We start from the raw sequence: 23,212 nt of genomic DNA on the forward strand, positions 1-23,212 counted from the left end.
GGTAAAGCCAGATATTACAGTTTCTTACCTTTTATTGCTTAGATAACGCATGTTCTATTAATGTTTTAATTAAATTAGAGTAATATTTAAAACTGGTTCTTGATTTTAAGCCTTTTTTACTCACTATTTTTGGCTTTATCCAGAATTCTTGAGTAAAGAATTTGAGAGGTATGCTTTCATTGTTGAACCTTTTTCTATACATACACACAACACAGCCTTTCTTTTTACACTGCGAGTCATAGTTTGCACAAAGCAAATAATTCAAAGTCTTAACAAATCTGCTCTTCTTAAATGTTACAGCTTGAAAAAGGATATTATACTTTATATTGATATACCTACACCATGAGTTTTTGATGTAATGTTGCTATCCATGGTTAGAGTATATTAACAGTGTGCACTCTGCATTACTGTGGTGATTATCTAATAGGTGCAATGATTTAAATACATCTTCTGGCATAATATTATTCTCTACACCTGTGTCTTTTTTTAAAAAAAAATCAATGTTCTTTCAACAGTTTGACTTTTATCCTTGTCTTCGTATCTTACAAGCCTCAGAAACATTTTCATACATTTTCATACTTTACACTGTCAGATTTTTTCGGTTCCACAGTACCAACAGTACCTATTTTCATTTTTCTGTTTAGCATCATGCACGTTTTTTTTTTTTTGTCCCACTCATCAATCATGCAGATCAAAAATTTACAACCTTTGTCTGTGATTTTCAGCTCAATATGATATGGATCTATAGTCTCTTTAGGGCCTTGTACTCTTGTAAAGTAAAAATGAAATAAACTGTGATTCTTTTTGGGTTTACAATTATTGCTAAATTTCATTCTAAGTGCTGCTGTATTGTTTGCCTCATCAAAGAAAGCAACCCGAGTTAAATATTTTTAAATCTTCTTTTAGTGACATTCCAAAACACAACATCTGTTCACGCTTCTTGGCTAATCTGCTTGCAGAAAGGAATCAACTAAATATCTGAATTTAATTTTTCATTTTCTATCATATTTCCATGCAGCTGGAAATTTCCTGGTCATTGCCATTGAGGCATACAGCACTGGGAGTAAAAGTTATGCACTTCTAACCACATAAACTTTTCAAAGAAAATGTGTTTCTTCACTTTAGGCAGATATTTCCCCAGGTCTGACACCATGTTATGCCACGATATATTAAAAAAAAAAAAAAAAAAAAGAGACACAGACTTTAGTCAGGCACACTGAGGTATGTGTTCAGGATGAATCCTTTAGAACTTGTACCAAGTGTCATACAAATCATTGCAGCTAGCTTATCACAATTAAAGGTGTATACTGCAAATACAAATGCTTGCCTAGATTAACCTATATTCTTGGAACTAAATGAAAATGACTTTGCCACCCCTTTGTGGGAATCTTTTATATCCTCTTCTGCAAATACAATTATCATTGAAGAAAAAACATTCCTTTACACCAAAGGCAGACTCTGAAGGGTCCTTTTTTCATTCCACCCAGTTTTCAGTTTTCTTTCAAAAGCCTGACAAAGAGAGAAGACTTTGCAGACCATAAATGTGCATAGAAAACGGAGGTATTGTACCAGCTGGGCCAGTAACTTTGGACACACTGTCAGTTATCTGTTTCCTTCATGCCAGTCAAGAAGTATGGCCTGCAAACACGTTCAGATCGCTATCAAACTGTATTATTTATCTTATGCTTTTGCAGGAATGGCAGAGCCATTACTGTGCAAGTTAGTGCACAATCAATTAAAACAAATTCTAGCCCTGCAGTCTTCTTCAAGAATGGTTCTGCCCAGACTATTTGGGAAGCTGATACTTGCTTTAGAATTAGATACCAAACTGAGAAGTAGGGAAGGCACTGAGCATGTCTTGCATAAAACATGATTTAACTATTCCCTCTCTCTCTCTCCCTCTTTTGCCAGGGGTAAGTTTCTCATTCCATGATATTCTTCTTGTTTCACTGTTGCAGTCATTACATTTGGGTTATCTGCTTGCAGTAGCCCTCAGTCGGCCTGATTAACAAAGTCTTGGGTCCTGCATCGGTTGCTGTCCCTTCTTCCATGACGTCAGGTCGTCAGGGGTATAAAACATGCAACCTACGTCATTACATCAGTCTTTCTTGCCGTGCTGTGCCCGAAGCAGAAGCAGTTCGCAAGTGCTGGTCAGCTGACTCCTGAAATTTTTGTTTTCGTGTTTCAGAACCGAAGTCTTCAACTAAAACTAAGTACCCCGTTGCGGAAACCTTTTCTTTCTACTTACCGATGTCAGTAAAAGTTAATAATTTCTTTACTTGTGGAAAGCAAATACCTCACAAAGATTTTCATTCATACTGTATTCCTTGCCTAGGCCCTGACCACGACGTACCTTGCTGTCGGTTTTGTGCTTTAGTTAATCAGCGCACTGTCCGTCGTCGATATATTTCCACTTCTAAATATTTCGGTTCTCTGTTTAATTATCCAGAAATGTCATCGGTTAGCCATCCAACTATCGGGATTCTGAAAAAACGTAAAAATAAACACAGAGACAGGCCACCCAGGTCCAAAGCTGCTGATGACGCTTCTCCTAAGCCAGTCGCCAGTTCGCCGGTACTCAGTGAGGTGCTTTTGCAGCCCCTGGTACCCACTACTTCTGACTCGCATTCAGAGTCTGGTATGCAGCGAGATGCTTCAACTGTGGAACCTGCAGATGTCTCTACCTTAGATGGGTCCGGAGCCACTGTGCAGGCACCAGCTTCCTAGGGTGTATTCAGGCCTACGGACTTGCATATTAAACCGATGCCGCCTCCTTCATTTAGGCCAAAATCTTGAACCATGCCTAAGAAACCGACGCCCAGGCCTCTATGCCTAAAAAACAAATGACAAGAATGGCTGAAGATCTTCTAACTCTAATCGGGGGGAGCCAATCTCCCCCTTCTAAGAGACCTAGGACTGAAGTTGTTTATGAATCTTCTGAACAGGATTCTGATTCTTCTGATTCTTCTGATGATCTGAATTTGGCCTTATCTACTTATGAGGATTCTGATGCAGAGGACTCTATTCCCTCTGCTTCCCCTCCAGAGGATTTTTCTTTTGGTGAAACCTTACATACTCTAAGGGAGCATTTCCATTGGGAAAGCCAGGATTTTTCTGATTCAAAAAAGAGGCTTAGGGATTTCTTACTAGTGCCTCAGCACAGACCTTTAGCTATAACTCCTGTACTAGACATTGTTGATGATGCCTTTTCAGAATCTAGCACTGGCCACTGATTCTTTGCCTCCTGCTCCCAGAAACCCTGACCGATATTACAGGGTTCCTGATTCTCACAAGTTCCTTTTTTAAAATCCTATTACAGATCCAGAGACTATTTCACAGGGACACAAGGGGCATTAAGGCTTCTACTGCTAAAAATCCTACCCCCCTCTGATAGAGACTCCAGGATACTGGATAGATGGGGTAAGAAAGTTTATACTTCTGCAACCTTGACCATTAGGGCTTTAAACTGCCAGTTTCATATGTTAAAGTATCAACAACATGTTATTGGATTGCTTAAACAGAAAATGCCATTAATTCCTGACTGTGCTGAAAATAAAGAATTACAGGATTTAATGCATTCTGCTGAACAGGTTGGAAAACATATTTTGCAATGTGGATTTGATTCATTAGAGGCCTCTTGCAGGGCTGCTGTTACTGAGTCTGTGCTCAGAAGGCATGCTATGCTTAAGGAGCAATCTTTGCCTGATCATGTTAAAGCTAAATTGTTGGATGCTCCCTTAAATCAGGACCGCCTGTTTGGCAACAAGGCTGAGGAAGTTCCTAAAAAGATGGAAGATAAAGCTAAATCTATGCAAACTGTTAAAGACTTCTTACAAATTCAGCCTCCTAGATTCAGTAGGCACTGGCCCTCTAAAAATTGGTCCTTTCAAGCCCCTTCCAGGTCTTCTCAAGCCAAACCCAGACACAGCAGAAACTCCAGGTTTCAGTCTCAAGGAACACACAAGACTAGGCAGTGGGGGCGGGGGGGGGTTCCCAAACCTGGGAGTAGTAAGACTCCTCCCTATGGAAAACTGTATCAATAACTTGCTTTTAAAACTTCTAAGCACTTCCCAACTGAATGCTTCTTTAGGCGGAAAGATTGGTCTGCAGGCCAAAAACTGGGAACTCATTACCCAGGACAAATGGGTTTTAAATAGTGTCCCAAGTATACAGATTTCATTTCCACACTTTACCAACACCAAGTGGGTGGCCAGATCAATACCCAAATCAGTGGGCAGAGGCCCAAAAGCAAGTACTCTCTCTCTTAAACATGGGGGCTATTCAGTTGGTAGCAGAAGAGGAAAAGGGACAAGGTTTCTATTCTAGACTTTTCCTGGTACCCAGAAAAGGCAATACATGTTGTCCTATCCTGGATCTTTCTGTTCTAAACACCTTTCTGGCGATTCCAAAATTCAAAATGCTGACTCTTCACCAGCTGCTTCCAATGCTAGGCAAGGATGCATGGTTGGCAACACTAGACTTAAAATAAGCATACCTGCACATCCCTATCAGGGAGTCCTGCAGAAGATACCTATGCTTCAAAGCAGGCTACATGCACTATCAGTTCTCTGCACTGCCCTTTGGCTTATCTACTGCACCCAGGGTATTCACAAAGTGCCTAGCTCCAGTCATTGCATTTTGCAGGCAAAGAAATATTCAAATCTACCCACACCTGGGCGATGGTCTAATTTAGGCAAAAAGCAAGGACATTCTTTTGAATCATCTGGCCTTTGTTCAAAGGGTACTGACTTGTCTAGGGTTCACCATAAATGAAAAGAAATCCCACCTGGTACCCTGTCAACAAATTGTATTCCTGGGAGCAAGCTTGAATACAACTTCCCAGATGGATTTCCTCACGCCAGAGAAATGGATTCATTTGATAACTTACTTCAAACAAGTGGCCACAAAAACCCAGCTATCTGCAAGGCAAATACTGCAAGCCTTGGGGTTCATGGCCTCCTGCATTCTTCTAATTCCATATACAAGGCTGCATATGAGAAAACTACAATGGTATCTCAAAAGCATATGGTGTCAACATTCACAGGATCTAGAAGCAAGGATTCCTATCATACCTTGCCTACGCCTAGAGTTCCTTTGGTGGGCAGAGGCCTGCCACCAAAATTGGGGACTACCATTCACATTACCCCCTACCGCCCAAATCTTAACAGACGCATCAGACTATGCATGTGGTGCTCACCTGGCAGGGATGTGCATTCAGGGCAAATGGAACCCAAGTCAAATGCACCTGCACAAAAATCAAAAGGAAATGTTAGCTTTACAGAATGCTCTGACAGCCTTCAAGGACCACATTCTTCCAGGACAACTAATGGTAAAGACGGACAACACCACTGTCATGTGGTACATAAACAAGCAGGGGGGGTACACATTCTTACCCCTCTGCAGACTAGCTGTGGCATTGTGGAACACAGCCTTCAGCTACCAAGTGAATCTACAAGCTCAATTCCTGCCAGGAAAATTAAATACACTGGCAGACGGACTAAGCAGAAACCTCATGTACCCACACAAGTGGAAACTAGAACATAGGATTTTCAACATGTTGACAAGCAAATGGGGGAGCCCAGATATAGACCTGTTTGCCTCCTCCCAGAACCATCAACTGGACAAATTTTGCACAAGGATTCCCCACAAGTTAGCTTGAAAAGTGGATGCGCTCTATCCTTCAGCTGGAAAAACCTTTCAGTATATGCCTATCCTCCTCTGCCTCTGCTCTCCAAGGTACTACTAAAGATCAAACGGGACAAGCCAAGACCGATTTTAATTGCAACAGACTGGCCTCGCCAACACTGGTACCCACTCTAGTGCAGTGTGTCAAGCTTGGCTCCATGGCACCTGCCTCAGACTCCTTCCCTGTTGTCTCAGCAGGAGAACCAGATTCTGCGCCCTCAGCTGCAAACCCTGAACCTAGTAGCCTGGCTAATTATCTAATCTCTCCTTTACCATCCCTCAGTAAATCAGTGATGGATATCATTTCAGAGGCAAGGAGGCCTAGTAATACAAAATCTTATGCTGCAAAATAGAAACGATTCTGTGCCTGGAACCAATCTCAAGGAATGAACGCAGCAGTGCCCAATTTACCTCAGATTCTACAATACTTGACTAAGATGCTTCATAAGGCCTTGTCTTTTTCTTCCATCAAAATTCATGCCTCAGCCCTTTCAGCTTATTATAGCATAGAGCCTCCCCTCTTCTCTCACCCACTGCTCGAGCAGTTCCTCAGAGTGGCCAAAAATTTAAGGCCACCCAGGAGAGCTTCAACTCCAGCCTGGGATCTTAACTTTGTCTTGGAGAAACTCACTCTTCCTCCTTTCGAGCCAGCTGCTACTGCAGATTTAAAATTTCTTTCCTGGAAAACAGCTTTCCTTTTAGCAATCACTTCTGAAAGAAGGGTATCTGAATTACAGGCCCTTATGGCAGTGAAACCTTTCATCATCTTTCATGCAGACAGGGTGTCCTTCAGAACCAATCCCTCATTCATGCCCAAGGTGGTATCCAGTGTGGCTCTTAATCAGTCCATTCCTTTGCCTACCTTCTTTCCTAAACCACAGAACAAAGGGGAATGGATACTGCACTCTTTAGATGTGCACAGACAGCTTAGATTCTACTTGGACAGGACTAAACCTCAAAGGAAATCTGAACAACAGCTGGTGGCATTTGCTGCAGGGACAGAGGGAAAAAGCTATTTCAAAACAAACCTTTTCAAACTGGATAGGCCACTGCATTCTTTTCTGCTATAAGCACCATGGAAAACCTATCCCACAGGGCATCAGACCCCATTCAACCAGGGATGCATCTACCTCTACAGCCTTTCTCTGGGGCGTCCCTACTAGGAACATCCTAGAAGCTGCTACCTGGAGTTCTGTACATGCTTTCACCAAGTATTATAATTTGCCAATTTTCTCTAAATCCAGAGCTGGTTTTGCCACTGCAGTCTTACAGGGCCTTATAGCTGGTCCTAATTCTATTTAAATTCCTCCTCCCAGCCTTAGCTTTGGGAATCTACCCAAATGTAATGACTGCAACAGAGAAATATGAAGAACATAGTACAGTTGTGTACACTTACCATAAATGTAGATGTTTGAGTGTATTCACTGTTGCAGTCCTGGTTACCCTCCCTCCAGCTGCCTTTCTTCTTTTGGCTATACCTCTACTCTCACTTACTATGCTCCAAAAGCTTTTCGGTATATTTGCTTTTTTGTTGGAGGTATATCCTTATATTTATAGATTTAATTGCTTCCCATTATGGGGCACCTGACATCTGGGGCAAGAAAAACTGATGTAATGGCGTCTGCGGCATGTTTTATACCCTTGGTGACCTGACGTCATGGAATATGGAACAGCAACCGATGCAGGACCCAAGACTTTGTTAATCAGGCCGACTGAGGGCTACTGCAAGCAGATAACCCAAATGTAATGACTGCAACAGTGAATACACTTGAACATCTACATTTATGGTAAGTTTACACAACTGTACTTTCTCCCACCCATTGTACAAGTGCCCTATAGCTATGAAACTTGAGTAATATGAGTATTGGTAGTATCTACCATAACTTCATATGTTTGAAAGGTATGATCATTTCTGCAGAACCATTAATGCCCTCGTATTATGCCTGCTGTTTAGACTGTATATAGCTTTTACTGAGAATAATTATTTTTAGGTCTTTTACAGTGATACGATACTGATTTTTGGCTAGGCTTATATAGGCCCTAGGGCCAATAGCCTAGTACCTATGAACCTATGTGTTTTATGGTATGATGGCATCCCATGTGGTTCGTAATAGTGCAATATGTGCATCCTGTTTGCTAGTGGCTATATTGTTGGAGGATACTCTTACGTGCATTAGACATTAATCTCAGAAAAAAGTATTTGCTCGCAACATTCTTCCATGCAGATGCTAGTATTAAAACGAACATAATATGGTACAGCTTGCATTCTCTTTTATGGATGGGCTTCTTCTAATAGCCACAGCATGGAAGCTAGACCTGCTCCTTTGAAGGACATCTAACTACTTTCTAGATCTGACTGGATGGTTGTTCTTGCATGTGGCTAATCCTTTTGGTCATGTAAATATAAACATAATTAGACATCTCTGGTTATAATGAGTACTGAGTCAGTGGTGACTATCCCCACATAACTGTACTTTTTAAACTTCTAGTTTATTAAGATATTTAGACAGGTTTCTCCCTGGGATGACTGCGCTTTGTATTGTTTCAGTTAGAATTCCACATTATTAGTAAAGGCTTTGTTTCCAAATCCTGTATCAGTTATATACTGAGACATGTCAGCTGCATGTTAATGTATTATTTGCATTTCAAACTTCTAGCAGTAAAACTCCTAAGGAAGATGTCAGCAAGATGGTTTCAAATTAAACTAAAGAATTTAATTACCTACACATAGAGCATACAATTAGTGGTGACATTTTAGTTAAAGACACAAGTGTGTGTATTACATTTAAGAGACAAAGGTTTTTTTTTTTTTGTGCATATCTACAATAATAAAGTCTGCAGACAGACTAATGGAAGAATTGTCTTTGAAAAATGTCCTCTCTTTCAGGAGGAAGTTGATGAATGTCCTATTTCACTAATGCTGTCATCGGGTGATACGAATGAAACCACCAGACGTCAGATTTCTGATCAAAGTAAAACAGTAATATTAACAGTTTAATCCCATTGCTGGCATCATTGTCAGTGTTTCCTTTCCACCTCTGAATTTAATTGTACAGTCTTTATGAACCTTCACCTCATTTCACACCACCTTCACCTCATTTCACACCAGTCTGAGCGTGATGTTTACTCAAACAATAATGCCTGACAGGGTGTGTGTTAATGTGTAATTAGCACCCACTCAGGGGTGTTATGAGGCCCGACGCTGCAGGTGGAGGGCCTCTACACCCCTGGGTGGGAGTTAATTACACAATAACACACATCCTGAAGGACATTATTGCACTTAAAGAATGGGCTTCCTGTAAAATTGTGTATTACTTGTATGTGTGTGTGTGTGTGTGTGTGTGTGTGTGTGTGTATATATATATATATATCTGTGTATATATATATATATTTTTTTATTTTAATTACTTTTTTTTAGTATATTTTTGATGTAAAATAGTTCCTCCACCTAATGTTTCAAACTTGCTGTAGTGTATGTTTACTGGTGTTGGGGGAAGCATTTTACAACCAAAAATACAACATTTAGAAAATAACTGGGTTATTTACTTTATTTTTGATCCCTTTCTCCTAAATTGTTTGGCAGTCACTGGAGATTTAAATTTCTAAATAATGACATACATTTGAGCTTCAGACTTTTTTCTCTTCAGAAAATTCATGCTAAGTTAAATTCTTTACTTTAGCAGCTTTGTAATTTTATAAGGGCAATAATTAAGTTTCTGTTTTAGAGCCTTTGTCCCCCCTTTATTTTAGGCTTTATCCAGATTTGTTCAGCTGAAAGGCGCAGAGGTTTGTAAACCTCTTTACTGTTGCTGCTGCTGGTAATCATCTCACGCACTCCCTCTCACTCTCACACACACACACACACGCTCCTCTTCTTCAGAAAAAAATGCACGATAATGAAATCCCTGTTATTTTAGCATCTTTCTAAGTTTATAAGAGCAATATTTAAAATATGTCCCTATTTCAGCCCTTTGTTTTCCCATTATTTGTGTCTCTGTCCAGATTTCTTGTGCCGAGAGGTATGGTCGAGAAGTATGCAAAGATCTTATGTGATGTTGCCAGGGATCGCTCGATCTCTGTCGCTCTTCACTTTCTCTCTCATTCACATGCGCGCGCACACACACACACACACACACACACACACACTCTCTTTCTCTCCCTCTCTTCTGCTTTCCTGCACCATTCACTCACACATGCAAACAGAAACATAAACACAAATACAATCATCTTTCCCTTAAAATGTCAGTGCACCTCATAGGAACTTGTCTTTATTCTCTTCCTTTTTTAGTTTTCCTTTCTTGTCTTATCATCAGTACATTTTCAAGATTATCTCTACTAAACATACTATATGAACAACCATCATATGTTACTACCTGCTATACTTTTAATTGTATGTCTAAATCTCTATGCTTATGTAAATATCTTATGCAAAATCATATATTATTATCTGCTATATTTTTATAAGTGAATGTGTAAACCACAATGCTCATATAAATGTCTTATATATAGTATGTTAGCAATTGTTCTGGAGCTTTTCTCCCTGGGCCTCTGCTGAAAACGGACAACACTCTCCAGTTGGACCTCCCTGGTAAACAAATGTAAAGTAAATAAATAAATAAATAATTTTCTCTCTCTCTTACTTTCATACATGTATACACTCTGTGTGTGTCTCTCTCTCTCTCTCTCTCTCACACATGCACACACACACACACACACACACACACACGTTTTTTATTTTACACTCGCTAAACAGCAGAAGCATTGCTTAGCTAATGTAAAATAGTAGCTTAATCGATCTCTCTCACACTCTTGCAGGCATACACTTTCACACACTTAACACGTAAACACACATTTTTTTTATTTTACTTTTATTTTATTTTACACTCGCTAAACAGCAGAAGCATTGCTTAGCTAATGTAAAATAGTAACTCAATCGATCTCTTTCTTGCACTCACAGACACATACACTTTCACACACAAACACACACACACAGTTTTTTTTATTTTACTTTTATTTTATACTCGCAAAACAGGAGAAGCACTGCTTAGCGAGCATAAAATAATGGTGACTGTTCCATTTTCTCAGTCTAAGTTCCATGGTGGCTTGATAAGCTGCCATGAAGTGGCGGACTCATTTTTCACCTAGCATTACTTGTACATTAATACCCTGCTGGAGAACAATCATTCTCCAGTCAGGGTACTGATGTACAGTGAGCCCATTCTCTAATTTCTTTTTAATACCAGGCTAGTATGTGTTCTTTACAAAGACTTTTATACTTCACTGTTTTTCATATCTTGGGTATTACTGGTTATCTTTCTCTCTGTGTCTATCTGTTGTATTACTGATTATCTGTCTCTCTGTCTTTCTCTTGTATTACTGGTTATCTGTCTCTCTGTCTCTGTTGTATTACTGGTTATCTGTCTCTCTGTCTCTGTTGTATTACTGGTTATCTGTCTCTCTGTCTTTCTGTTGTATTACTGGTTATCTGTCTGTCTGTTGTATTACTGGTTATCTGTCTGTCTATCTGTTGTATTACTGGTTATCTGTCTCTGTTGTATTACTGGTTATCTGTCTCTCTGTTGTATTACTGGTTATCTGTCTCTCTATCTGTTGTATTACTGGTTATCTGTCTCTCTATCTGTTGTATTACTGGTTATCTGTCTCTCTTTCTGTCTGTTTCTGTCTTTCTTTCTCCCTGTTCCTCTCTGGAATGGGTTCCCATCCATGTGAAGCAGAGTTTCTCCCTAAACCAGATGTAGTGTAACTTGGACAGTTGGATGGGGAAGAGAAAATTAATTCCTGGTTTGGCACCTATGTCTCTAATGGACACTGGCAACCTGTAAATGGTTCATCTTCCAGACTCCTGCTTGTAAATGTTTCAGCTCCCAAGGCCCTACTTACACTTTTCAAGGGTACCAAAACTTATCAGAGATTTAGGATACATGGCTAGGCTTATAAAGGCCGATGTGGTTGTTAGCCTAGTAAACACCTATGAATATAATCACAGGGGATATGTCCTAGTGCTGTAGATGAAAATACCAGTTATTTACTGATAACGGGCATTTATAGTACTGACCCCCTAATTATGACAGCTTTCCTTTAAATATATTTGGTTATGCAGGGAAGTCATACATTAGACTGCATAGATTGTATAACTTTATTATGAGTGGAATATTTAGTATAAACTTTAGTTCTCCAAAGCAATGGGGGAGGGGGTTCTTCTAAGGTGGAGCAACTCTGAGTCGGTTATTAAATTTAGAGGAGCACAGTGGGTACAGTGTGGCCGTAAGTGGGATTTGCTTCTTCACAAAAACTCAGATCCGTATTAAATGGCATTTGAGTAAGTGTCCTTTGATTTACTGTCCTGTACTTGATTTGATCTGATGTTGTGATGTGTTGTTCAAGGCATAAAATATGACTGATGCTGGGTACTAAAATATGGGTCAGACATCATGAAATATTTGACTAAGGTTTAGCTTGGCATTTATGTTTTGTAGTACAGAGAGCAAATAAGGCAGATAGTGTAATTTGCTGTGGAAACATACTATTTGCTCAGAGACATTGTTGACATATCCCAGTTCACTGAACACAATTTCACAAAACTAATAGCATTTGCTGAAACCTTTGGTAAGTTGCAAGGAGGTAAGCTTGCTTCCTGGAGTCCTCATATCCCTACTAGTTAAATACACTAAGTCCAAGGTCACACAGCCTTGGTTGTAAGGGAATATTTGATTTCCAACCAAAAATAAACATTCACTTACATCCTTAAGATACATAACCTCAAAATAGTTTTTAAGCTGCTATGATATAACTATAGAAATATTTTCTTCTAGTGTTTCATGATTTTATAAACAGACTGCTATAGTCAATAACCTCGTAATTTGATTAATACAGAGGTTAATGAAACTGGATTTACTAAAAGTGTCTCTAGTTAGATGATTTTATCCCATTTTTTTTCTTGCATGTGTTAATGAGATAACGGAGCCACAGAACAGACAGAATGCACTCTCCAATTCCCCAAGAATGGGGTACATTTGATGTTTGGAAAACCATTCTGTCAAAGGAACAAGTAAGATTGAATGACTTCACCAATCTGGATTCTGTTGGCAGATTTCAGTTTTGAACAGTCTCTTGATGAGGATGTGTTTTATGCATTTTGAATGTAGCACTGTGTCGTTAAGAATAAGAAAGCAAAGTTGTTTATGCTGTTAGGAAAAAGTCTTCACCTTAAGCTGCTTCCTCCATTAAGTACTAATATTCAACCTCCAATGATCTCTGACTCTCAGGATATGATTGAAGAACTCCTTCAAGGCAGAACAAAAGACACAGTCAGTGATCTGCAGATCAGCCCTTTGAAAGTCTCCTCTCCCAGATGGAAAAAACAACGTCCATCATCAATTTGTAGTCAATTGTCAGGCATGCAGTGTTCAATCCCAGAAGAAGACTCTTCCGTTTTGGATGATGACAGAGAAGACAATGCAGATGAGTCAGAAAAGCCAGATGAGGAAAGAGTAAAGGAATGCACATTAGCCAACACATCTGAAACTAAGGCCTGTAACAATATTCTGAGGCAGAGGCCTTTCTCTGTGATAGGTGGCTCTACATTGGAACAAACAGAAGGGCTGCTTCCATCCCAAGTAAGAAGTGACATTTCATGACTGCTTCGTCATCGTCTGCATGGCCAATGGATCTGCTTTTGTACTGGATACTAACAGCTATGTTACTTCTGTAGATATTTACTTACATGGCTGCTTTCATTAACCACTCTTTTTAACAGAATTTTCTGCTAATACTTCTTCCTGTGTAATATGCTGAAAACTGTCTAGTTTCCAAATTAAAGCAATGCTTGCAATATCATAAAGAGCTCATACAGGTGTCACTTCTAATGGGCTCATTCATGGTGTTACATAGTCTAACTTGCATTGCATGCTAAAAAGTAGTAAAGCAGCTGATCTAACTCAAATGTATGAATTGTATTCCATTAAAAACGATTGTTTAGTTTGGATTTTTGTTTGGATTTTTTAGCAAAACATTACTAGATAGTGCATAAACAGATCATCTGTTTGTGTTTTCGGTGACCTAGGTTCAGCAATTGTTTCAAGTACCTGGAGGGCTGGAAGGTAATGGGAAGTAGTGTACAGCCAAAAGGCTCCCTTCTGGGAGGGGGGGAGAGTAGAAGCTCCCAAAGAGTAAATGACCCCATTTAAAGACTAGAAGAAGTTGTCACATGTGTGAGCCACTTAGCACAAGGTACAGACTTAAGGTAAGTGTGTTGTTGAAGAGAGTATGCATGCCCAACAGGGTCACATTAGATATTATATGAAAGGAGGAAGAGACAGCAGTCTGAAAGTCTTGGCATAACCCCCCCCCCCTTTACTGCTGCTGCCACAGAAATGATGATGGGGGTCATGCTTTCAAATTTCAGTTGCATTGACTAAGTCAGGGAGATTGTAAATACTGATATCCTTCAAGATAGCTTTAAAATAAATAAATGTATACAAATGTAAGTAAAAAGAAACTAATTAACCACAGTTTTTTATCTTATTTTTATTTATTTACATTTAACTGGATAGTGTCTGACTGGGTTGAAAAAAAACCCGTTTTCAGCAGAGACCCAAGGAGAAAAGCTCCACAAAAAAAAAACATTATTAAGGTACAAGCAGTATACTTAGTTTAAGTAGTACATTGCTAACAATATGTAAATGAGCTTAACAAAAATATTATAGCAACATATAACAACAGAAATGCAATATAAACATGCATGTTTCAGGCATATAGGAATACTTTTTTTTTTTTTTTTTACAATATATATGAGGTACATAACTCATGTAGCTTTACAAGGTGAGTCACTTCTGAAAGAAAAATGGTCATATAGTTGTAAAAGTTACGTCATCTGAAGGAACAAAGATTAATAAAGAAAAGACAGTGGGATACGCACTATTTGGGCTAACGTGTGAAAAAATAGGAAGAATATTAGTTGGGAGCAATACAGGGGCATATCCAATTATCATTTAAATAGCCTTTTAGGGTAGTTTTAAATGTGGACAGGTTGGGTTTTTTAGTTATCTGTTGAGGAATGGTGTTCCAATGTTTGGCTATTTTATGGGAGTAGAGGGAGTCTCCGTGACAGTTGTGAGACTGGGTTACTTTTAGCATTCGTTTGTTGGATGACCTGAGGAGTCTACAGTTTGTGTTTGGCTGGACTAGGTTTGATAGAGCTGGTCAGTCAGTAGGGTTGAATATGATTTTATAGGCAAGTGAAAGTTGTTTTAGTAATAATAGGTTGGGAAGTTCTAGCCAGTTGAGCTGTCGGAGAGCAGTGCGGTGGTGTGTTCTGTGGGGTTGGTTGGTGACAAACTTAGCTATTCTGTTATAGCAGGACTCTAGTTTATTTAGGTCAGTTTTTGATAGGTTAGTAAAGACCTCAGAGCAATATAGGAGGGTGGATAGCAAGTGGAATCTTGCAGTGGCCAGTCTAGCTTGTTGTGTAAGGTAAGGTATAACCCTGTATAGAGCGCCTAGTTTAGAGTGGATTTTTTTAATGATCAGCTAGATGTGGTTATCAAATTTTAGTGAGTCATCTATGATTACCCCTAGCAGCTTGGTCTGATTGGTGGGTTTGATTTTTGTACTGTTGTTAGATAGTATGAAGAGGGATTGGGTACTGGGTTTGGAAGATTTATTAGAGAAAATTATGAGCTTGGTCTTATTTGGATTTAGGATGAGTTGGTGGCTGGTGAGGTACTTTTCAATGTCTTGTAATCATGATTGCATTTTGTGTTGGAGTTCTTGTAGGGAGTGGGCTGAGCAGATAAGGGAGGAGTCTTCTGCATATTGCATGACAGTGGCATGTTTGGTGGCAGTATATAGGTTGTTGGTAAATAATATGAAGTGGAGGGGCCCAAGTATGGAGTCTTGTGGGTACCCCCATTGTGACTAATAATAGTGGGGAGAGGCTGTTTACCCATTTACTGGCCTGCCGTCGGTCGGGTAGATAACTGTAAAACCATGGTAGGGATGTGGTACTGAGATTGTATGTGGCAAGTTTGTTGAAGAGCAGCTGATGTGGGATACTGTGTCAAAAGTTTTTGTAGCACAGGCTACAAAATGCCCAGCATGCTGAAATCATTGCAGAAATGGAAATTCTCTCCAAATACTTTATTTGTATTTACATCCCCATGTTTCGAGCACTGCAGATTTAACTAGCATTTTCTGGTGTAATCTGTGATACTCCTGAGTACCCATGACCTATAACCTATAGCAGGTGTTTCACAACAGCTCTCTTCCATTGGGTATAGGACTGAACCTTGGGGGCATGAGGGGTTGTGGTTCTACATTCTTAAAAATGCCGCCCTTTGGATGTGTATTAAGCCAAGGATCCATGTGAGATTCTGCTAGCACTTCAGTTGGAAGGTAAAGGCCACAATACACTTCCTAATAAGCAGCTGAGAAGTATTCAAATGATGTAATAATTGTATCTGCATCTTTCAGCCTGCATGTCCTCCCTGTGCTCGCTTGGGTTTCTTCCAGGTGCTCAGTTTTCCTCCCACATTCTAAAGACGTGCACAAGGTGGATTGGAGACACTAAATTAGCCATAGGTGTGAGTGTGCATGTGAGTGTGTGGTGTGGAAGAACTACTGTCGCAAGGCTAGCCAGCCAGTGGTATAAATATTGGCTCTAGATGACTGTAACTAAAGAAGTGACACCTGACCCCTTGTGCAAAAATGGGAAATAAGGGTTGTGAGTGGATGGCTGGAAGGATGGATCTGCATCTTCCAGACTCTTACTATTACAAAAATGCATAATGTCACCAGCTGTTGATCATATAAAAACAAAAGTATGCAACCTCCATATTTGCAGTATAGTAGAAAAAGGGTTTCTTTAAATGATTTCTATGAAGACCCTGATAATGAAATGACTGACATTTAATGACTAATATTCAGACTTAAAAATGCTTTTATACAATTTTGTTAGTTTACTGCAAACTTCCAGAGCTTTGCATTTTAATGCTTTTCTTTTAATAGTGGAAAATGGTAAGGTGAAATTTTCTTAAGACTCTTCCACTCATAAACAGGTTGTTCTGTGAAATTGCCTTTATTATAGTTTTATTTTCATAAGACTTTTGACAAGGAGTCTGCTAAGTGTGTAGTAAAACAATATATATATATATATATATATATAGGTTCATAGGTTCATAGATTAGTACTAAGCTAACTGCCCTTGTATATTTTAAGCCTAGCCACTATATCCCTTGTGAGACTCAAACCCTGCACCTTGTGTTTTGTGCAAACATATATAATTCCACACACACACGTATGTACGTGATGTTTGTATGGTATTTTGTATGATCAAAGATATTTAATGCTGAAATGAAAACACCAACAAAATACCTTTGAACATACATAATTACAAATGAACTAAATATCAAACTAAAAAGATCAACAAAGGAAAACTATATCCTCTTCTTATCTGAACACTAATAACCCCCCATAAACCTAGTGTTAAATTTGTGTGAATAGTGACAGTGTTACATGAAGGTTTTTAATTAAGGAAAGGTGTAGTGTAAGGGTTGGGGGAAGGGGCAGCATTAGGGTTAGGGTTAGCACTCATTATTAAGGTGCTACGGGGGGGGGGGGGCTGCTGTCCACCATAGATCAATAGATAGTTATTAGTCACAAGACTATGAAGGAGCCTAGCCCAAATTCTCAGTTGTCCTAAAGCACTGTCTGATTAATTGCTTGATTAAGGTCACACAGTTGGTGGACGAAGGCTGAGACCCTGAACCACAGAAAGTAACTCCTTAACAGCTCAGTGCGTGAGACCTCTGTGCCAGCAGCCAGCCTACATCAGTCCATGCATCTCACTTCTTAGTAAGATTAATCTTAGCTCACCAAACAAAACTGTGTGTGTATGTATATATGTGTATGAATATGAATATATATATATATATATATATATATATATATATATACATATACATATATATATATATATATATATATATATATATATATTTTTTTTTTTTTTCCTACTTACTCCTCCGTTTCTAATGTATTAAGTTGCATTCGTTAATATTTATCATCCCCACACCATTACCAAAAAGAAATTCTTAAAGTATACTTCATTTTCAGTTAATGACTGAAAGCAACCTCTCAACCCCACAAACCAACATAAATGGAAATAAGAATGTTCTGCTGAAATCTGTATAATATTGATTGATCTAATGCTTGGGACAGTTAAGCAGACTACCCTTCCTTCCAGTCTGTTTCAGCTATTCTCCGATACTTCCATAGATAAGAGACTGTGCTCTCCAGTGGCAAATGTTGTGACATCATGAACTGCACAAGCCATGAGTGCCTAGTCCTATGCCTGCCACTTATTTGGTGTGACTTGCACAGTTTAGAGCTCTCTGCTGACATTTGTCATAGAAACATTCCTGGATTAAGTGGCTAAAATACAATGTTACCTAAGCATTTGGGTGGCCATGACCTACATTGACACTATTACATGTGAGAGTAGCTGATATAAAACAGTGTCAGACATGCCAGTGACTCAACATGACCAGCCAAACACACAGGAGGTATGGGCTCATGAGTATACTTGCTACACAGAGAATGGGATCAAATGAAAGTATTCACCTCAAGGAATGATGGGATGGACCCCTGTACAACCCCAAGTTTTTGTTGGAGCACTGCTAAAGGACTAAAAAGTTGTTGGAAATAGGTACTGGTTACAAATTGTAGTAGTTAAGTCCTTCATTGAGATGGCATCCTGGTTTCCACCCATGTGAGATATCCTTACTGATGGTTTGCATTAATTTACATCCGCCATTTTGCTAGGAGGAGGGGAGGTTTGAAAGAGACTCATCCTAAGAAATCACCATGCATGTGTACATCCAAGGATGTTGGAGCTACCCAGCCCTCCGGTCAGTCAGCTGTGTACCCTTGTGACTGGTCCTGTTACTAGGAATTGGTCTGTGCATTTCCAGAATGGAGATTGGTAGTCACATCCCCTATGACCTCCCCCTGTGTATAACAGAGCTTAGTGACTCAGAGTCAGAAGGGCCCATTAGGTCCTCCAACATCAGGGTCCATGGTTTAGACCCTGACTTCAAACAGTTGTGCAGAGTCTGGTGTGACCCATCATCATGGATAACGAAGTCTACTCTAATTATGTGTTTATGGTTATCATTGCCAGACTCACTTCAGACCCCACAAGTCTCTGCCCACCATTGTAAGCTATCTTCCTGGGTAGTAGTGTTCTGCCACGCAACACCTGACACCTACATGACAGGTATTCACCCCCCATGCACATTAGCTTTGTAGATAGTCTAGAGCTGTGGACTAGACTCTCTCTTCCTCTTCTTCCACCCACAACTTCCTACTGGAATGCATTTTCTTTGGGCAAACATTAAGGCTTGTGAAGTCCATCATGAAGTAGCCTGTGACCCACATTCCTTAATTCTAGTTGTTGTTATCTGTCGTCGTTGATGATGACCAAAGACATCACGTCGAGTAAATTGACTGAATATAGTGTGTCCGGCTGTGGCTGATCAGTCCAATGCGGGCTTGGAAAGCTCTGCCACACTTTGGGCATGAGTGGTCTGTTGGGCTGGTTGACAAAGAGTTGGCTGTAAATTTACACAGCTCACACTTCCTCTGCAGTCCTGCTCTGCTCTGCTCATAGGATGTAGTGCCTTTGATAATGCAGCTTCACCAGGTGGGGCGGTCTTGTGCTAGGGTTTCCCAGGAGTCTGGTTCAATGCCAAAGCTCTTCAGAGCAAATTTCAGCGTGTCCTTGAAGTGCTTTTTCTGCCCACCTTGTGTGCATTTGCCTCCCACAAGTTCACCATAGAACTGTCTCTTGAGGAGGAGTATGTCTGGTATACGTACAAGGTGGCCTGCCCACCTGACTTGGGCTCTCCTCAGCTGGGTGTAGATACTTGGCAGTCCAGCTTGAGAGAGGACAACTGTCTGGAACTTTGTCCTACCAGGTAATTTTCAGCAGCCTTCTTAAGCAGTTCATATTGGAAGTGATTCAACTTTTTTGCATAACACTCGTACACATTCCATGCCTCACAGGTCAGGTTTGTGGACAGATTGATGCCTCTCCTCTCCCACGCTAACTCCTGCAGCTGTCCAAATGCGGAGCTTGCCTTGGCAATGCTTGTGTCTACCTCATATTCAGTGTTCACAAATCTGGAGAATGTGCTACGAGGTATGTAAACTTAGCAGCCTTCAGGGTGATAATTGGTTCCTCATATGTCTTTTGTGGTTTGGGCTGATGCAAAACCTCAGCCTACTTAGTAGTGATTGTAAGTCCAAAGTTTCTGCAAGCAGTGGAAAAGCAGTTCATACACTGCTGCATCGGGCCTCTGTGGCAGCGTTGTGTGCAGTCATCTGCGAATAAGAAATTGCGCACAAAATCCTCTTCAACCTTGATCTTGGCTTGTAGCCTCCACACGTTGAAGAGTCTGCCATCAGGCCTGTATCTGATCTTGATGCTGGTTTCCTTGTCATTGCAGAAGCCGTCTGAGCATGGCCGAGAACATCATGCTGAACAGCATGGATGCCAATACACACCCTTATTTGACACCGTTGCTAACTGGGAAAGCATCGGAGAAGTCTCCATCATCCAGTACTTGAGCAAGCATGCCATTGTGGAACTGGAGCACCACACTGATGAATTTGCCTGGGAAGCCAAACTTCTCCATGATCTGCCATAGCCCCTCACGACTTGACTGTGTCAGAGGCATTAGTCGGGTCCATGAATGTTGTGTAAAGGTCCCTGTTTTGTTCCTGGCACTTTTCCTGAAGTTGACATGCTGCAAATGTCATGTCCACTGTCCCCTGGCCCACTCTAAAGCCACACTGACTCTCTGGCAGGTGTCCATCTTCCATGTGTTGAATGAGGGGTTGAGGAGGATTCTGGCAAGGATTTTGCCAGCAATGACCAGGAAAGAGAGTCCTGTGTGATTGTCTCAAGACTGCCTGTTTCCCTTTCTCTTGTAGAGATGGATGACGGAGGCATCATTTAGCTCCTGAGGGATAACTTCTTGTTGCCACTTGGTCTGAAAGAGCTTGGTGAACTTCTGTAACAAGACTGGTCTCCCTGTCTTGTAGATGTCCTCTGGAATGGAGTCAGAGCCTGGTGCTTTATCATTAGAGATAAGCTTAATTACTTCCTTAACCTCTGAATTCCTTTGGAGGTTCTGTCAGGGAGGTGTTAATGGCAACTTGTGGCATGCAGTCAATGGCTTTGGAATTGATAGAGGAAGGCCTGTTCAGGACTAGTGCTCAGCCCATCTTTCCAGGATGGGGTTCTTGTCAGTGAGCAGGGTGGACCCATCGGCACTGAGCCATGGTGATATTCCAGACAACTGTGAACCATAGATGGTCTTCATGGCATCATAGAAATGCTTGGAGTTGTTGCTATCAGCCTACTTCTGGATCTCATCTGCCTTTCTGCTATGCCAAGAGTCTTGCATCTCTCTGAGCTTTGCTTGCACCTTTTTTGCTTTTGATGGAGTTGTAGGCTGCTTTCTTGGAGATGGATGTAGTGTGCCTTGCTGGAGGGAATCTGAAGGCTTCACACTTCTTATCCAGCAGCTTCTGAATGTCTTCATCATTGTCATCGAACCAGCCCTGGTGTTTGCTCGTGTTCAGCTCCAAGTGAGTGAGAGCGGTGTTGTAGACCACATCCTTAAAGGGGCCCAGACCTCTTCTGCACCATTGATGCCAAAGCTGAGTTGGTCAAGCTTACTGTTGAGGTCCTCACTGAGGTTCTGGTGCACAGAGTGCTGTTCTAGCTTTCTGACATTCAGGTGCCTATTGGTCTTTTTCCCTGTGGGTGCCGCCTAGGCTGGATGTGCATGTTGAGTTTTGAAAGGATGAGTCTGTGGTCTGTCCAGCAGTCAGCACCACACATGGCCTTAGTCACTCTTAACATCCTGCCTGTCTCTTCTCCTTATTATGTTGTAATCAATGAGATGCCAGTGCTTGCTGCATGGGTGCATCCAGGACATCTTGTTACAGATGAGTAGGCAAACGACTGCGTTTGTGATAAACAGGTCATGAGCTGCACAGGTCTTCAGAAGTAGATGACCATTGCTGTTGCTTTTGATGACTCCATTTATCCCATTGACTCCCTCCCATGTCTGGTAGTCTGCACCAACTGTGGCATTGAAGTCGATTAAGATGACAAGCTTATCCACCTTGGGCAGAGATGCTGTGAGGAACTGCAAGTCTTCATAAAACTTGTCTTTGATCTCCTCTGGATTTGTCATGGTGGAGGCATATGCACTGATGAAGGTGGCATGGCACTTTCCTTTGAGGGGGTACTGCAGAGACATGAGTTGGTTGTTGAATCCTTTTGGGAGGCTGGCTAATTTGCTGATCAGATTAGATCTGATGGTGAAACCTACTCCTGCTTCATGACATTCATCGCTGCTCTAGAAAAAGGTATAACTGGTTTTAACTTCTGTCCAGCTGGCTTTCATCTGTGAACCTGGTCTCGCTAAGGGCTGCTATCTGGATATTGTACCTGCCGGGTTCTCTTGCGACAAGTGCAGCCTGCCTGTTTTGGAGCTATTCATGAGCATGCACAGAATGTGCCAATGGTGAGCAAAATCATCAGTGTTTTTGTCTTTGTGATTCAACCACATGGTTGGGATCGCCACCTGCTGCAGCAAGCAGGCCAGGCGTAGGGTGAAGCAGGCTATGTTTAGGACACTTTTTCTAGCCCCTTTCTCAGACCATGGAGGTGAGCAGAGCAATCCTAAATAGGGCTGCTTAGACACCCAGGGGGTTGTCGAACTCCACTACTGCTTTGGTCCAGTAGGGTAGCCTCACCTGGTTTTGCTGGCCAGTCAAATCTGTTTCCCAGTGTGTGGCCACTGTTGCATGCAGACAGCTACAAGGAGCCACAGGTGAGAGCTGAGTCTCAGGTGAGGACCAAGGTGGATGAACTACTCCAAAGAGCATGATGTGTTCACCCATCTGAGGTATTAACTCTCCCTGACAACCCCATACAACCCCTTAATCCTAGTAAAGCCTTAATAACTACATTGGAAAGAAGTAGGAGGAGACATAGACCATTTTCCTATCAACTCTGTAATTTGCAGCCTAGAAGCACTGGTTGCTGCTACCTTGTTCCCTACAAATGCTGATGACTTAGAGCCCCAAATGAAATGAGTACAAAAATTGACCATGCATCCTAGAGTGGACTGCTGTGCAATCTCTTTGACCCAGCTTGCTTCCCAGGAGATGACATTATCTTGCCACTTTACTGTCTGACAAGAAGTGTAAATGTCTGTGCAAGATGTGCAACTTGGGCGCTCTCATTGACACATGGTCATAGATTCAGTCCCCCCTAGTGAGCCAGACATAAAAAAAGGTTTTGGCTCTTCCTAATCTGGACATAAACAGGAACTAGTTAAGATTCTATCTATTCTATAGCAAACTACTACATATGTATTTAACGTATTGCACTGATACTGTGGCTAGGGCAGCACTCTCCAGTGTGTGC

At 40.9% G+C, this 23,212-nt stretch overlaps 1 protein-coding gene across 4 annotated transcripts in view; it reads left to right on the forward strand.

Annotated features, from left to right (window-relative positions):
* ARHGEF9 (Cdc42 guanine nucleotide exchange factor 9) overlaps positions 1-23,212 on the forward strand; it is a 3,179,575-nt gene that overhangs the window by 897,945 nt on the left and 2,258,418 nt on the right. For 3 of the 4 annotated variants that reach the window (XM_044057721.1, XM_044057723.1, XM_044057722.1), the window contains one exon: positions 12,972-13,322. The exons of the other annotated variant lie outside the window; for it this stretch is intronic. In XM_044057721.1, the coding sequence (XP_043913656.1) occupies positions 12,972-13,322 (351 nt within the window). The remainder of the gene's footprint in view (positions 1-12,971; positions 13,323-23,212) is intronic. 4 annotated transcript variants of the gene reach the window in all.

The sequence above is a fragment of the Protopterus annectens genome, chromosome 15.part0 (genome assembly GCF_019279795.1).
Source record: "Protopterus annectens isolate FY-2018-M chromosome 15.part0, PAN1.0, whole genome shotgun sequence".
In the NCBI taxonomy this organism is placed as follows: Eukaryota; Metazoa; Chordata; order Ceratodontiformes; family Protopteridae; genus Protopterus; species Protopterus annectens.